The following is a 17301-nucleotide window of genomic DNA, read 5'->3' on the forward strand; positions in this document are numbered from 1 at the left end:
GATTGATCTACTTTTCTGAGGTGACATCAAGAACAGGTTCCACTTTTCCCATATACTATCCAGATTAAGATAAATTTAAATGAAGTTTGGGAGAGGAGTATTTTTTATTTTTAGAAGCTTATTAATACTTTCAACAGGCTATAATAAAAAAGAAATCTAAGGCAGTCAGTGGCTGTGCTGTGTGAAAGAAAAATTTCGGACAGCAGTTCTAGGCAGAAACGTGTTTCTTTTTTTTTTTTCTTTTCTTTTTTTTTTTTTGGCTGCACTGGGTCTTCGTTGCTCTGTGCAGGCTTTCTCTAGTTGTGGTGAGCGGGGGCTACTCTAGTTGCGGTGCACGGGCTTCTCATTGCAGTGGCTTCTCTTGTTGCATAGTACGGGCTCTAGCCTCGCGGGCTTCAGTAGTTGTGGCATGCGGGCCCTAAAGAGCATGGGCTTCAGTAGTTGTGGCGCATGGGGTTAGTTGCATGTGCGATCTTCCCAGACCAGGAATCAAACCTGTGTCCTCTGCATTGGCAGGCGGACTCTTAACCACTGCGCCACCAGGGAAGTCCAGAAACATGTTTTAAAGTTAACACCTGAAAGGACTTTGCTAAGGACTAAGGATTCCGCTTATTTTATAAACCAGACAAATATAATCATTACAAAACAGGTGCATGACCTGACTCACTACATTTTATTTTTAAAGAAATAGGAGCAAGGAAAGAAACACAGAAAAAGATTTCATTGTAACTTTTCCTGTATTTATACACAAGGATACACTGAATTATTTGGTAAGATATTTCTAAAAGAGATCATTAATTGTTATTCAGAGGCTGTTAAGAAAATTAGTTTGGACTTCCTGGGTAGTTATACTACAGGTGAAACTGAAATACTCTTCAATCCTTATGACCTGACCAGAATGTCAAGAACATATCAACTAACTCCTAAATTAAATTTCAAAAGGTTCAGCTTATAAACAAAAAAATTAAATTCCTCATTTGCTTGTTAAAGAAACAGTGCCCTCTGGAGACAGAAATGTACACCACATAACTTGAGAACTATTTTTTATTTCAATGTACAAGAAGTAAGTGATACCATGCTATCAGAGGTTCTTTTTTTTCTTTTTTTTTTTCGGTATGTGGGCCTCTCACTGTTGTGGCCGCTCCCGTTGCGGAGCACAGGCTCCGGACACGCAGGCTCAGCGGCCATGGCTCACGGGCCCAGTCGCTCCGCGGCATGTGGGATCCTCCCAGACCGGGGCACGAACCCATGTCCCCTGCATCGGCAGGCGGACTCTCAACCACTGCGTCACCAGGGAAGCCCTATCAGTGGTTCTTAACCACAGGTGTGCAACAGAATCACCCTAAGAACTTTTTTAAACAGACATATGCACAAACTCCATGCTAGACCTCACAGACCAATAAGCATGTGTGTTCTGAATAAAAGATAAGTAGTAATATCACTGAGTATTTTAGTAAACATCTATGATTTACTGTCTATCATCCATTCCCCCTTCTTGGAAAAGTCCCCAGATGCATTTTGGAAAAATCACTCTGCTCCCATTCACAGCTCTATTTGGTCTGGATAGGACTGATCTAGTGCCAAGGATGGATCCTGATGAGTTTAAGTCAACTAACCATGGTCATCCTCTTACCCACAGGTAGTTCCTTAGCAGCTAGTAGAGGGACACACTCTTTTAGATGATAGTGCATGAGGATATAAGGTTTGGAACTGTGACCTCGCAGCCATTTTACTACCAGAGGAGAAAGCCTACCATGTACAGTCTGAAGATGAGGCCAAAACTGCATAAAGTGGAGTTCAAAGATAAAAGGACTCTGGGTCCTTGGTGACATTTCCTGAGTAGCTGGCTCTGCCTTACATGGAATCTGACCTATTCTTGGACTTTCCAGTCATAGTGGCTAATAATTTCCCTCGATTGTTTAAGACGGTTCGAGTTGGGTTTTCTATCAGTTCTTGTCAATTTTCTTTTAGTTTCCTTGATTAATACAAGTGGCTTAAAACATTTTATTGAACATTCTAGAAGAAGAAAGGTTACATTTAATATTACTCATTTGGAGCAAGGCGAACACTTCTATGACATTTTTCTGAGCCTTAAAAATCTAAGCAGGAGATGAAGTTGGAATAGTCAAAATGAAGGTGTCCTCCCTAGCTAATTTCTTCCTGCTCTTAATTCAAGAAGTGATGCTTTGATAACCTATGCTATTGATCTGGAAATTTCTAAATGTTAGTAGCATATAGCATCCAACTCGTTAGTCAACGTCACTAGTGATACTATAGACAGAGGGAAAAAAAGTAGATAAGACTAAACATAGAAACCTAGTAATCAGTTATGATGCGGGAAGGGATATGACAGGAGCAGTTAAAAAGAAATACATCTAAGATAACTCCAGATTTTCCAGGAAAGGAAGCAAGAAAAATGGTGGTACCACCATAAAAAGTCAGACAGGCAGAAAGAGGAGCCAATTTTAAAAATTACGATTTTTTTATTTACATATTTTAGATATCAGTGTGACAATTAAGGAAAGTTGTTGTAGTCTTATATTTGGCACCTAAATCAATTAAAAAAGAAAAATGATTTGCTTCCTTATGCTTCAACTTAATTTAATGAAATGGCTACTTATCACTAGGTTTTTTCATTATACAATATTACTGTGATTCAAAAATAAAAGTTGTAGGTTTTAGGATATGCTTGGTTGCCTTATATACATGCAAATCATATATTACCTCTTGACCAATAACACTCTGGATTAAATAAAGCTCAAGATCTGCTCCACAATGAACTAAGAGGTCAAATGTAAAAAGTGAAAGAAAGTTTATATTAATTATAAGAACTGAAGTTTTCATAAAGTTCTAGAAAACTCTTTGATTTTTTTTTTTTGGCCATGCCACGGGGCATGAGGGATCTTAGTTCCACACTGGGAATCAAACCCATGCCCCCTGCAGTGGAAGTACGGAGTCTTAACCACTGGACTGCCAGGGAAGTCCCTAAAAGATATTTCTTCATAAAAGAACATAGTCAACATGTAGTATAAATCAGGGATGCATAATCTCATAGCTCTAAAGTCAACAGGTCACAAATAGTATACTAACTGTTCCATTAGAGATACAGATTACTGTAGGAGTTACATTTAATTACACCTAAACAATTTCCATGGGGCAAATCCAAAACTCTTCTTAAGATAACTAGAGTTAGATAATAAAAGCTGGGACTTCCCTGGTGTCCAGTGGCTAAGACTCTGTGCTCCCTATGCAGGGGGCCCGAGCTTGATCCCTGGTCAGGGAATTAGATCCTGCATGCCGCAACTAAAAAGATTCCACATGCTGTAATGAAGACTGAAGATCCCGAGTACCACAATTAAGACCCGAAGCAGCCAAATAAATAAATATTAAAAAAAAAAAAGATAATAAAAGCTAAAGTAGCACACAGAAAGCTACGGCTCAGATGAGAGAAAAAGAAGCTGAAGACAGAATTTCAGGAAACTGATACCAACTGTCGAGAAAGAATTTTATTTTCCCCCAGAAGAAACATTCAAAACACATGTAAACCAAACATGATTTTTAAACAAAATATGCATGCTTATTAACACAAAATAAATAAATATGATTTTATATCCCTTCTGCTGGGTCATTGCATTTTACGTTCAGGATCTCTGAACTTTCTGATCTTGAGCTTTCTAGCTTCTAAGAACGGGTTTATACCAGTTCTTCCCTTTCCTCATCTCTGCTGATTGCAACCCTACTCATGCTCCAAATTGATGCAATCCCCAAATGCCTTCAGGGTCCAGGCAGGGAAACATAAATGAGTGTGACTGGCAAGGTGACTGTGGCAGGCAGGATGACTATGGAGCATAAATCGAATCTAAAGGTGAGATTCCAAATGCTATAAAACCAAATCAAACACGTCTACAGGACCACATTTTTCTATTTGTTATACACTGTGGTTATTTCTTTGTAGTTATCTGCCCTTTTAGATTAAATCCTAGTGGTCAAGAACCATTCCACAACCCTTCCTCAGCAACTAGCACAGTACAATAGAAATAGATTTTTGCTCTATAAATATGATTTAATATATCCTCCCAGTCCAAAACTATCAGTTTAGGTGAAAAGTTCCAAGCAATTATTGATTTGTCCCAGAAAAATGTCCTTTGGGGGACTTCCCTGGTGACGCAGTGGTTAAGAATCCGCCTGCCAATGCACAACTCCTGAAGCTGAAACTAAATAAATAAATGTATTTTTAAAAATGTCCTTTGGGACACAATCAAAGCCTCACTTTAGATAGGACAAAGTTTTTTTTTTTTTTTTTTTTTGGCTGTGTTGCGTCTTCATTGCTATGCATGGGCTTTCTCTAGCTGTGGCGAGTGGGGGCTACTCTTTGTTGCAGTGAGTGGGCTTCTCATCGTGGTGGCTTCTCTTGATGCGGAGCACGGGCTCTAGGCACGCGGGCTTCAGTAGTTGCGGCATGTGGACTCTGTAGTTGTGGCACATGGCCTCAGTAGTTGTGGCTCATGGGCTCTAGAGCGCAGGCTTAGTTGTGGTGCACGGGCTTAGTTGCTCCGCGGCATGTGGGATCTTCCTGGAGCAGGGATTGAACCCATGTTCCCTGCATTGGCAGATGGATTCTTTACCACTGTGCCACCAGGGAAGTCCCAGGACAAAGTATTTCATTTCTTGCTCCTTACCAAAGTAGGTTCTAGAAAAACCTAAGTCTACCACAGAGCCACTTACTAAGCTACTCCACTTCTAACAATAGGCCAAAAAGGGCAATATATGTTTTGAACTAGAATCAGAGTCTACACTAATTAAAAATCCAGCTTCTGGATTATCTGGGACTGTTGTAAATCATTATAAATTGAATCATTTTCTAATTCTCAAATTACCAAATTACCTCCTTTTTCTTTTAAAAAGGCAAGTGCTACATATTTACCTTTCCAGTTTTCAGGGACTTCTGTATTTCAAAAGTTTTTAAGAATGTCTAGGGGCTTTGGAGTAGCATCTGCCACTTCTTAGGTAATCTAGGTTGTTTGTGATCAGGTTTGCACATCATCTGATATAAACATCTTTTTAAAGTATCCTCAACCATTTTCTTCCCTATTCTGTTTCTGCTTTCCACACCTTTATAAGAGGCATTTGCTGTAAGCAACTGACTACTGATGATAAATTACAGAAAAACAGAAAGCTGAGCATATTCACGTATCAATGGGGTCCATAAATTTTGTGATCTTCCTCTTTTGCTTACAGAGCTGAAAAATACTTTTTTTTTTCTGTTAGCTTTTATATTTTTGGTGAAGTAGCATCCCCATTTTTTACTTTTCTGTATAATTAAACTAATTATTTATTCAATAAATATTTAAGCTTTGGCTTTTTGCTTTTTTCTGATCTATCTTTTAGGACTTTATGTCATTCAAATGTATTAAATCAGCTGCAAGCATGAAACTGCTTTATGCAGCCCTCTCTAATGGGGGGAAGATAAGGAGAAGCTGGTGGTAATGAGTGACAAAAGAAATAAATGTCACATACCTTTTAAAAATGACAACCAAGTTGCATAAATAAAACACGAAGTTGTACAAAGGAACACTCCACCAATAACACAAGACTATGTACAAAGCACATGAGTAATCAGAAGTTGAAATGTAATTAATCAGTCAAGAAATAATATTGCAAGTGTTATAGCAAAGCAGAAATAAATCAACTTTATATGTAAAATAATGTAACAGTTATAACTTAAATGAGAAATTTTTAAACTTCCTAATACCTTACTAGTTTTAAAAGTATGATTATATCAGTTTATGAATTTATATATTTACCACTAAAAATTAAATAAATAAGAATTTTATTTTATTCATACAATAACACCTCAGTTATTCAGAGGTCACATTTGCAGTCAATAATCAAGAAGAAAGCAAAAACAAGTCTCTGAGTAGCTGAAAATAAATTGTAGTAAATTTTATAATGGAATACTACACTGAATTGAAAATAAACTACAGCCACATGCAGCAACACAAATGAAATATTCCAAAATATCACATTGAGTGAAAGAAGTGAGATACACAAAAAGATGCACTATATATGATTCCATATAAATAGTGCCCCAAACAGACAAAACTAATCAGTACTATTAACAGTCAGTACTGAAAGGCAGAGATAATAACTGGGAAGAGGGATGAGGAAGGCTTCTACAATACTACTTATCTAATGTTTTATTTCTTGATTTCATAATTACATGGGTGAGTTCACTTTTTTCAATTTAAATATAATTTAGTTTTTAGAGCAGTTTTAGGTGCATAGCAAAATTGAGAGAAAGGTACAGTGATTTCCCATATACCTCCTGACCCCACACTGCCACTGTCAAATGCCCCCCAGTGAGGTATATTTGTTACCATAAATGAACCTACACTGAAATATCATTATTATTCAAAGGCCATCGTTTAAATTAAGGTTCACTCTTGGTGCTGTATATTCTATGGGTTTGGACAAATGTATCAAGACATATATCAACCATTACAGTATCATACAGAGTGTCTAAATTATGTTCATGTTTCAGTGTTTCGTGGAAGACAGACTTGTGAGCAATGAAATTGGATATTTAGCTGAGGAGATTTCTAAGCAAAGTATTGAAAGAGCAGCTTGGTTCATACTGACTGCTTATAGTAAAATGAGAAAAGAGAGAAATGAATTGAATAAAAAATTGTTAAGCAAAAAGGAATTAGAACTTAAAGATGTGGAAAATTCTCATCTTGTCCATATTGCAAAAATTGAGAAATCAGGTTAGCAAGAGAACTCCAAGGGTAAAGCTAAACTATCACTTGGTAAAGAGATTATGGGGGACTTCCCTGGTGGTGCAGTGGTTAAGAATCCGCCTGCCAATGCAGGGGACAGGGGTTCGATCTCTGGTCTGGGAAGACCCCACATGCCGCGAAGCAACTAAACCCATGTGCTGCAACTACTGAGCCTGCGTTCTAGGGCCCATGAGCCACAACTACTGAGCCCGCGTGCCACAATTACTGGAGCCTGCGTGCCTAGAGCCTGTACTCCACAACAAGAGAAGTCACTGCAATGAGAAGCCCGCGCACCGCAACGAAGAGTAGCCCCCACTTGCGGCAACTAGAGAAAGCCCACGCACAGCAACGAAGACCCAACACAGACAAAAATAAATAAATACATACATACATACATAAATAAGAAATTATGGGACTACATGAGCAGAAACTGCCAATTTGAAAATGAAGGGAGGCTACTGAACTTCTTAGATGTTACAGGACAGGACCACAGAGCTAATAGCAACAACAATGTGCTATTCTTCAAGACAAGTGAATAATAACCCCTAAGGTAATTCAGAGATCATCAGAGCTGCCTCCTTGGTTCAAAAAGGGGGGCCACTGCCTCAGATTCAACAGGTCAGAAGGCAGCCACCCAGAGCCTTGTGGGTGGGCTCCCTCCAGGCAGAGTTGCAGAGGCACAACCCCCACCTCAGCAAGGCTAGAAAGCAGAATACTAAACCAAAGAGGATTAGTCTTGAGCCTTATGATCTAATGAAATTCACCGTACTAAGTTTTGGACTTGCTTGGGACCTGTCACCCCTTTCCTTATTTTCTCTTTCTCCCTATTGGAATGGAACTTCTATCCTATGCCTGTCCCACAGTTATATCTTAGAAGCACATGACTTGTCTGGTTTCACAGGTTCACAACTGGAGAGGAATTTTGCCTTAGAATGAATCATATCTGGAGTTTTACCCATATATGATTTAAATGACATTTAGATAAGATTTTGGACGTAAGAACTTAGAGTTAACGCTGGAACAAGTTAAGACTTTGGGGGCTCTTGGGATGAAATGAGTGTATTTTGGATGCAAGGACATGAATTTTGGGGATCAGGGAAGAATGTTATGGACTGAATTATGTGCCTCCAAAATTCATATGTTGAAGCCCTAACCCCCAGTGTGATGGTATTTGGAGATGGGGACTTTGGATAATTAGGTTTAGAGGAGGTCATGAGGAACGGGCCCCTCGTGATGGGATTAGCACCCTTATAAGAAAAGGAGGAGCCATCAGAGCTCTTTTGCTGTCTACCATATATGAGGACCCAGTGATAAGGTGGCCATCCGTAAGCCAGTACCTACTGTGCTGGTACCTTAATCTCTGACTTCCAGCCTCTAGAACTGTTAGAAAATAAATTTTTCTTGTTTAAGCCACATAGTCTATGGCTTTTTGTTTGTTTGTTTGTTTTTTATGGCAGCTTGAGCCACTTAATGCACTGATAAATAGGAAAGCTATTAACTTTCATACTTTAACCTTGTGCCTTGAAACTTTGTTATAGTTGCTAATTAGTTTCAGAAGGTTTTCTAAAAAATCCTTTCAGAGTTTCTACATAAACAGTTATATCATTTGCAAAGAAAAATGGTTTTACTTCTCCCTTCCCAATCAGTATATCTTTTATTTCTTTTTCTTATTGCATTAGCTAGAACTTCCTGTATGATGTTGAAAAGGAGTGGTGAAAGGGAACATTCTTGCCTAGTTCCTAACGTTAGTGGGAAAGCTTCAAGTTTCTCACCATTAAGTATGATGCTAACTGTAGGTTTTTTGCAGATATTCTTTATCAAGTTGAGGAAGTTCTCCTCTATTACAAGTTTACTGATAGTCTTTATCAAGAATGGGGGTTGAATTTTATCAAATGCTTTTTCTGTATTTATTGATATAACCATGTGATTTTTCTTCTTTAGTTTGCTGATGTGATCGAATATATTAACTGATTTTTGAATGATGAACAAGCTTCGCATAGTAGGATAAATCCCACATGGTCATGATGTAGAATTCCTTTTATAAATTGTTAGATTCAATCTGATAATATTTTGCTAAGGATTTTTGCATCTATATTCATGTCAGATATTGGTCTGTAGTTTTCTTTTCTTATAATGTCTTTGTTTGGTTTTGGTGTTAGGGTAATGCTGGCCTCAGAGAATGAATTGAGAAGTATTCTCTCTGCTTCTATACGAAAGATATTGTAGATAATTGGTGTAATTTCTTCCTTAAATATTTGGTAGAATTCATCAGTAAACCCATCTGGGCCTGGTGCTTTGTTTCAGAAGGTTATTAATTATTGATTCAATTTCTTTAATTGATACAGGCCTATTCAGGTTGTCTATTTCTTCTTGTGTGAGTTTTGGCATATTGTGTCTTTCAAGGAGTTTGTTCATTTCATCTAGTTTGTCAAATTTGCGAGCACAGAGTTGTTCATAATATTCGTTTTTATGCTTTTCTTTCTTGACCCACATGTTATTTAGAAGTATGTTGTTTAATCTCCAAGTATTTGGAATTTTCCAGTTATCTTTCTGTTATTGATATCTTGTTTAACTCCATTGTGGTCTTACAGCAGACACTGTATGATTTCTATTCTTTAAAATGTGTTAAGGTGTGTTTCATGCCCCAAAATGTGGTTTATCTTGGTGAAGGTTGCATGTGAGCTTGAGAAGAATGCATGTTCTGCTGTTGCTGGATAAGTAGTCTATAAATGTTGATCATATCCAGTTGATTGATGGTGTTGTTGAGTTCAACTATGTTCTTACCGATCTTCTGTCTGCTGGATCTGACCATTTCTGGTAAGAGTCGTGTTGAAGTCTCTAACTGTAACAGTGGATCCATCCATTTCTCCTTGAAATTCTATCAGTTTTGGCTTCACATATTTTGACCATCCATTGTCAGGCACATGCACATTAAGAATTGTTATGTCATCTTGGAGAAGTGACCCCTTTGTCATTATGTAATGGCCCACTTTATCCCTGATAATAACTTTCTTTGCTCTGAAGTTTGCTCTGTTTGAAATTAATATAGCCACTCCCACTTTTTGATTAGTGTTAACATGGTATATCTTTCTCCATCCACTAATTTTTTTTGAATAATTTTCTAATTTATTTATTTATTTGGCTGCACCGGGTCTTAGTTGCGGCACACGGGATCTTCGTTGCTGCATGCAGGATCTTTAGTTGTGGCATGTGGGACCTACTCCTCCGACCAGGGATTGAACCCAGGCCCTCTGCATTGGGAGCACAGAGTCTTAGCCACTGGACCACCAGGGAAATCTCTCCATCCACTTATTTTTAATCTATGTGTGTCTTTGTATTTAAAGTGGGTTTTATAAACAACATATAATTGGGTCTTCTTTTATTGATCCACTCTGACAATCTCTGTCAGTTGGTGTTTTTAGACAGGAGATGTTTAAAGTGACTATTGATGGCTGGATTAATATCTACCATATTTGTTACTGTTTTCTATCTGTTGTGCTTGTTCTTTGTTTCTACTTCTGTGTTCCTCTTTTTCTGTCTTTTGTGTATTAAGTGAGCATTTGTATGACTCCATTTTCTCTTCTTTCCTAGCATATTGGTTGTACTTTTTTTTCTTTTTTTTTTTTAGCTTTTTTTTAGTGGTTGCCCTAGAGTTTCCAATATACATTCACAATTATTCCAAGTCCACTTTCAAATAACACTAACACTACACCATTTCATAGGTAGTGTGAGTACCTTATAATTACAAAATAATCCTAATTTCTCCCTTCCTACCCTGTGTCATTGCTGTCATTCATGTAAACATACATAAGTACACATATATACACACAACTATATATGTATATATAAAAGCATACATAATTGAACATGTTGCTATTATTCTTTTGAACAAACTGTTATCTGTTAGATCAATTTAGAATTTTACCTTCACTTGTACTTTCTCTGATGCTCTTCCTTTCTTTATATAGATCCAAGTTTCTAACCTATATCATTTTCTTTACCTCTAAAGAAGTTACTTTAACATTTCTTGCAAGGCAGGTCTACTGGCAACAAATTTCCTCAATTTTTGTTTGTCTGAGAAAGTATTTTTCCTTCACTTTTGAAGGATAATTTCATAGCATATAAAATTTTATGTTGGTGTTTTTCTCTCAACACTTCAAATATTTTCCTCCATTCTCTTCTTGCTTACATGGTTTATGAAGAGACGTTAAGATGTAATTCTTATCTTTGTTAGTCTAGGTAAGCTTTTTCCTCTAGATTCTTGAAGGATTTTTTATCTTTAATTTTGGGCAATTTTGAACATGATATGCCTAAGGTGTAATTATTTCGGTATTTATCCTGCTTGGTGTTCTCTAAGCTTTTTTTTTTTTTTCTCTAAGCTTTTTGAATCCATGGTTTGTTGTGACATAAATTTGGGAGAAATCTCTGTCATTACTGGATCAAATATTGCTTCTGTTCCTTTCTCTCTTTTTTCTCCTTCTAATATTCCCATTGCATGTATGCTACACCTTTTGTAGTCGTCCCACAGTTCTTGGATATTCTTGTTCAGTGTTTTTATCTTTGCTTTTCTGTTTTGGAAGTTTCTATTGACAGATCCCCAAGCTCAGAGAGTCTTTTTTCAGCCACGCCCAATCTACTGATAGGTCCATCAAAGGCATTATTCATCTCTGTTGCAGTGTTTGTGATCTCTAGCATTTCTTTTTGATTCTTTCTTAAATTCTCCATCTCTCTGCTTACATTACCCATCTGTTCCTGCATGCTGTCTGCTTTATCCATTAAAGTACTTAGCATACTAATCATAGGTTTTTTTTTAAAAAAATTCCTGGTCTGATAATTCCAATAGTCCTGACATACCTGAATATGGTTCTAATACCGTATCTATCTCTTCAAACTGTATTTTTTGTCTTTTAGTCTACCTTGTAATTTTTTCCTGATAGCTGGACATGGTGTACTGGGTGAAAAGAATTGCAGTAATTAGGCCTTTAGTAATGTGGCAGTAAGACAGTGGGAGAGGGGAAGTGTTCTTTAGTCCTACGATTAGGTCTTCATCTTTAAGTAAGCCTTTGCCCCTTAGCTGTGCACAAGTGCTTTTCATTTCCACCCCTCAAGTTGGACAGGATGGCCAGAGCAGGCTGGAATTGGGTGTTTCCCTTCTCCCATTAGTTTAGGCACCGGTAAATAGTTTATTTTGAGGTTAGGTCTTGTTGAGAAAAACAGAATGCTTAAAGAACAGAATGCTCTGGCATATTTCAAAATGGTTCCTTTTCCCTTGCCCCTGCTGGAAATGTAAGAGGATTTTCCTCAAATCTTCACTGGGAGAAACTGGTGCCCCCTCTAAGACTGGGTTCTCCTGGAGTTTTAACTCTCAAACTTGTCCATACTGATTTTCTAATATTCATTAATTATACTTCACGTTTTCCTACCCCAGTAATGATTCCTATGGGTTTCTACTCCATTAAGTTGTGATTCTCTGTATTTGCCTACTTCTCCAATTTTGGGGGCAGCAGTGTGTCCTGTGATCTCACTTCTCTGAAAGATCAAGGAAGAATTGATTTTTTTCAGTTTTCTCAGCTTTTTACTTGTTGGGACAGAGTGATAACTTCCCAGCTCTTTACATGCCAGACTAGAAATTGGAAGTCTGTATTCACTTTTTAATAATTAATTGAGCTATATCTATTTATAATTATTGCATTTATAAATTGTGTGTGCTTATATATGAATGTTACATTTAAAAAAGAAAGTTTTTTTAGAGTCGACGTACCATGTCCTTGCTCCACAGGAAGAGAATTTCAAGCCCTTAATCAAAGATAATTTACCACTGTCACTTTAGCCATAATCCTAAAAACACTTTGTTACATACTCATCAATAGATTAAAAAAGGCAAACTGAAAAAGAATCGCAAGCATATTCTTTCTAGGCACTTACAGTTGCAATCACTGCCAGGACTCAAAAGGAAAGGACTCTTCGGGGTGGCAGGTTGGAAAAGCTCCAGGGAGCAAAGTTAAAAAGCTCTGATGCCAAAGAAAAAGAACTGGGCCATTTCTCTACACAGATTAAAAAGGGAATGGTATTCCCATTTTCCCCTCTATTCTGATGCAAATCTTTTCAGTTAGAAGTCTTATATTAGCTTCAAGTAGCTCTCAGCGTGGGTCCAGGTTAATTTCAAAAAGCTGTGGTACTGCTTGAGGGCAGGAACTACTTACTTTACCTCTTTTGTACCACTCACAGATTTAGTACAATGACAGGCAAGCTAACAAGGCAGTCTATATAATATTTCATAAAGTAAACAAATATGATATAAAATCTACCACTTTGTATATGCATGTGTGGGATTTTGGAGGGGAAGCAAATGGAGGTATGGGTAAAAGGATCATGTAAGTGCTTATTTCTATAATCATTAAGCAACTAAATAGAAATATATTTGATCAGGTCACTGGACTGAAAAGAATTAGGCTAAGAGGTTAACTAAGCAATCCTTGCTAATGTCTGTAATCAAGACTGTACTTTAATCATCTACAGATTGACTATTCACTGTGAATGGAAATTCCCCCAATCTCCCTCAGTAATTCACTTTAATGTTGATTTAATGATTCTCCCTGTTGAATTGCTTTCTCATAGTACAGTTTAAGACAAATTCCTCTTGAAACAGATCAAAGGAAGAGCTGAAGAACACTTAACCTTCAAATACTGAGCTTGAAATAACTCTTGTTTGTATATCATAAAACAGAAAGGGTTTCCTGAGTTCTGTGCAAAAATAAAACAAAAAATAAACAAGAAATAAGGATGTTCTACTATTTGTACAGGCTGAACTTGATTTCCTAGAAAACCCAAGGGGTATCCTATGGCAGTTGTAGCTTCAACTAAATATCTACAACTTAAGTACCACTGGAATGATGGACCAGAGCTAACCTTTCTAAACATTTCCTCTCAACAGGCAGATTTTGAGAAGTGTAGTTCCAAGATTCCTTAATCTGAGGCATCATGTTCCAGTATCTGTGGTTCTTTGACTTACAACTGATAAGAAAAATTGCTTGAAGATCCCTAGATACACCAGATGTCAACGCATTTCATGTTTTAATCAAAGTACAGAGCAAGCCTATTAAATATAATGTTAATAGTTAAATATGCTTACAACTCCATTCCCTAGTAAATCCCTTCTTGACAGCGTATGAGTAACACATGGACATAAGGACAGAGAGCAAGACAGAAAAAGGATTGTGTAAAATCTAATATTGAAGCAAAGAATCAATCTGTGGATAAATAAATGTCTACAAATTTGTGGAGTCTCCTCCTATATTATGGTACTTATTATATCATATTGTCAAGTGTCTTTTTATAGTTTTTTCTCCCGTGAGCTCCTTGAGGGCAGGGATACATTTCTATATTTTCAGCACCTAACAGAGCGCTCAGAGCACAGATCATGTACAACAAATGGCACTGTGCTAAGTATCCCCTTTAATCCTCAAAATAATTGTATGAGGTAGATAATATATTGCTATTCTAATTTTGTAGATAATAAAACCAGGAATCATTAAAATGAAAGAATGTGGCCAAAGTCACACAGCAGTCTAACTCCAGAGTATATGCGCTTAATTACTGTACTATACTATCTGAATAAATGAACGCCTGTTTTGTCCAGCTTCTGTCTCAGTTTTAATAAATAATTTTATTAATTCATTCACTCAGATATCATCTGCATTTGTGTCTTATGGATTAGGATGACAACATGGGCTCAAGAATCATCAGAGGAGCATAAGATTTGGGGGCCAGGCAGATAACTTTAGGAACCAAGGGTCTTTTCTGGACTTCACACTTTCAAAGTCTGGTTACTCTTTTTTGTTTTTGTTTTTGGGGGTTTTCTGGTTGCACCATGTGGCACGTGGGATCTTATGAGTTCTCCAACCAGGGATCAAACCTGCGTCCCCTGCATTGGAAGTGCAGAGTCTTAACCACTAGACTGCAAAGTCTGGTTACTGTTAACATTAAATTAGTTATATCTAAATACAAGTATACTGAATTTTTTAACTGTAAATGATTATACTATAATTTTAGGAGATAAATTGGGTAATTTATAATATAGCAAGAGTAGGGAAGATGATAATTCTTTTTAATAGAAAACTTAGGGCTACGAGGTTAAACTAGCAAGCCTATTTTATAGATAAGGGATCAGCAAATGGTTTATATTAGTTTAACAAATTATTCAATGCAAAAGGATTTATTTTGCTAGACTATGCCAGTGTCTCATTTACATGATTCCCAAACCAATAAAATAATAAAAGTTTATATAACAAATTTATGAAATTATTTAATTCATAATGCTTAAAACAACCATTAATTAATGTTTTGTTATATCCCATGGTATTATAAAAACAAAAATCTGTCCATTCAGAAAAGAGTAGGACTTGAATAACATGTAATAAGGCAATATTATCAGAGGCAATAAAGGATGTAAAGCAAATCTTACACTTGTCTAATTCTTCTTACAATTTTAATTTCCAAACATACACACACTTATATATATTACATAAACAATTAACTATTAAACTGTGAGACATGAAAGAAAATCAAGTTAGACTGATTCAGCACTACTCTAAGTCTTCAAAACATGAAGAAAATGTAATATAGCTATAGAAAGTCAATATACTTTTCTTCATTTTAACAAGATGTTTAATGCCAAAAAGGAACTGACATTTATTTGCTCATTGTTGACATTGATTACCACTAATTTTCAATTGTTAGAAATATAATGGAATCATGTGTATAACAAAAATTGTCTTTACTTTTTAAAAGTTTGCTTACAGTAACTGAAATAAAAACTTTTAGTCAGATTTTTACATACCTTAAAAGTAGAGAGCCCATAAAGTCTTGTGGTATGAACAGTTTCTTGAGAAATATTTGTAATGTTAGTTATAAAGTCCTCAAGGTATTTGCAAGCTTGTTCCAGGTGTGTGGTGTTTATAATGATTTGCACTAGCTAGAAAATAGAAAATGCCTCCAGTGAAATGCAGGTTACATATATACAAAGCCATTTGATTTTTAAAATCAGGATTATTACTTCCAGCAAGTGTACCACTTCTGCATAATTATAGCATTATAGGATACAACTGATTATCTGATTCAAAAGCCTGCTGTAAATACTGCTTATGAATGCTATCATCTAAAAAAAATAACCAAGAGTCTAACTAGCAACTTTTCAAAGCGTTTTTTCCAATTTTATACATTCACCAAGTAAAAAAAATGAGTATTTTCACTTTTCATGTAAAGTCTGGCAAACATGAATCTCCATATATCTTCTAACATCATCAGCTATCCACTATTCCCCATGTAAACCCTTTTCCCTCACATCACTGGAATTTACAATGACGCTTTTATTTTAAAACAAACCCACTTCTATTAATAAATTTAAAATGGAAAGCTAGTTTTATAGGATGATGTTCAGCAATAAATTAATTTATAATAATTGTTTCATATAATGAAACATTTAGCTATAAATATCTTTTTAACCTACCTCTGTCAAACCTATGTGAGGTTTTTTAATAAGATTCAGTAAACAGCTACTCAAAGTTCTGGTCAGCAGCAGATTTGTTGATTTTCTAAGCATATCATCTACTTCTGTTGAGCTAAAAACAAAGGTTGATATTATTAAGGTTTCCACAAGGGTTACAATTAGTTAGCTTCCTAAATAATTTAATGCAATTTACTCTAATTCCTTTATATCTTTAAATAAATTACAATCATTCATATCTATTAAATCACATATTTCAATTCAATTTAGTTTCACAAAAGGGATACTTTCCATAAAGTAGAATGTTCATTTATAGAATAATTTAAATGTATTCAATTAACCACTACAGTAAAACCATGGAGTACTTAGTATAAGGAAATAAAACTATTCTTAAATTATGACTCCATTATGGTACAGCCACTTTCAAAGACACTTTATATACAACTATAGCTAAAATTACTTTTAAAATACAAATTGATGTGAACCCTCTGGATACAATTACTAGATTTGATTTTAATATAACTAAGCTATCCATTTCCATTGAGAATATTTTTAAAAAGATTCAAAGAAATTAATTGCCTTACACTAGTTTTAATTTGGGAGAGGAACTAACCCTATGATGTTTCTTAACATCCTAAAAATTACTAGCCTAGCACTAAAAAGCTTATTATTTTCTTCTAACCACTAGGCCTTCAATTTAAGTAAGTCATGATTTTTTGTATATAGCCTCATTATCAAAACGGTTAAGCTGTCCTTAGACCAAGTTTTCTCAGTCTCAGCACTATTGACATTTAGGCTAGATAATTCTTTGTTGTGGCGCTGTCTTGTACCATTGAAAGATGTTTAGCAGCATCCCTGTCCTCCACCCGCCTGATGCAAGTAGCACTCTTCCCCCTAGTTGTGACAACCCAAAATGTCTCTAGACAGTGTCAAATATACCCTGGGGGGCAAAACTGCCCCAGATGAGACTCATTGCCTTAAACACAGTCTAACATTTTAATTTTAGAACCCTTTCACTTT

At 36.1% G+C, this 17301-nt stretch overlaps 1 protein-coding gene across 2 annotated transcripts in view; it reads right to left on the minus strand.

Annotated features, from left to right (window-relative positions):
• Positions 1–17301, minus strand: part of EXOC6 (exocyst complex component 6) — a 194976-nt gene that overhangs the window by 83109 nt on the left and 94566 nt on the right. For both annotated transcript variants that reach the window (XM_030865100.2, XM_060286255.1), the window contains exons 16-17: positions 16285–16396; positions 15616–15750 (exon numbers count right to left, since the gene is read on the minus strand). In XM_030865100.2, coding sequence (XP_030720960.1) covers positions 15616–15750; positions 16285–16396 — 247 coding nt within the window. The remainder of the gene's footprint in view (positions 1–15615; positions 15751–16284; positions 16397–17301) is intronic.

The sequence above is a fragment of the Globicephala melas genome, chromosome 16 (genome assembly GCF_963455315.2).
Source record: "Globicephala melas chromosome 16, mGloMel1.2, whole genome shotgun sequence".
Lineage (NCBI taxonomy): Eukaryota > Metazoa > Chordata > Mammalia > Artiodactyla > Delphinidae > Globicephala > Globicephala melas.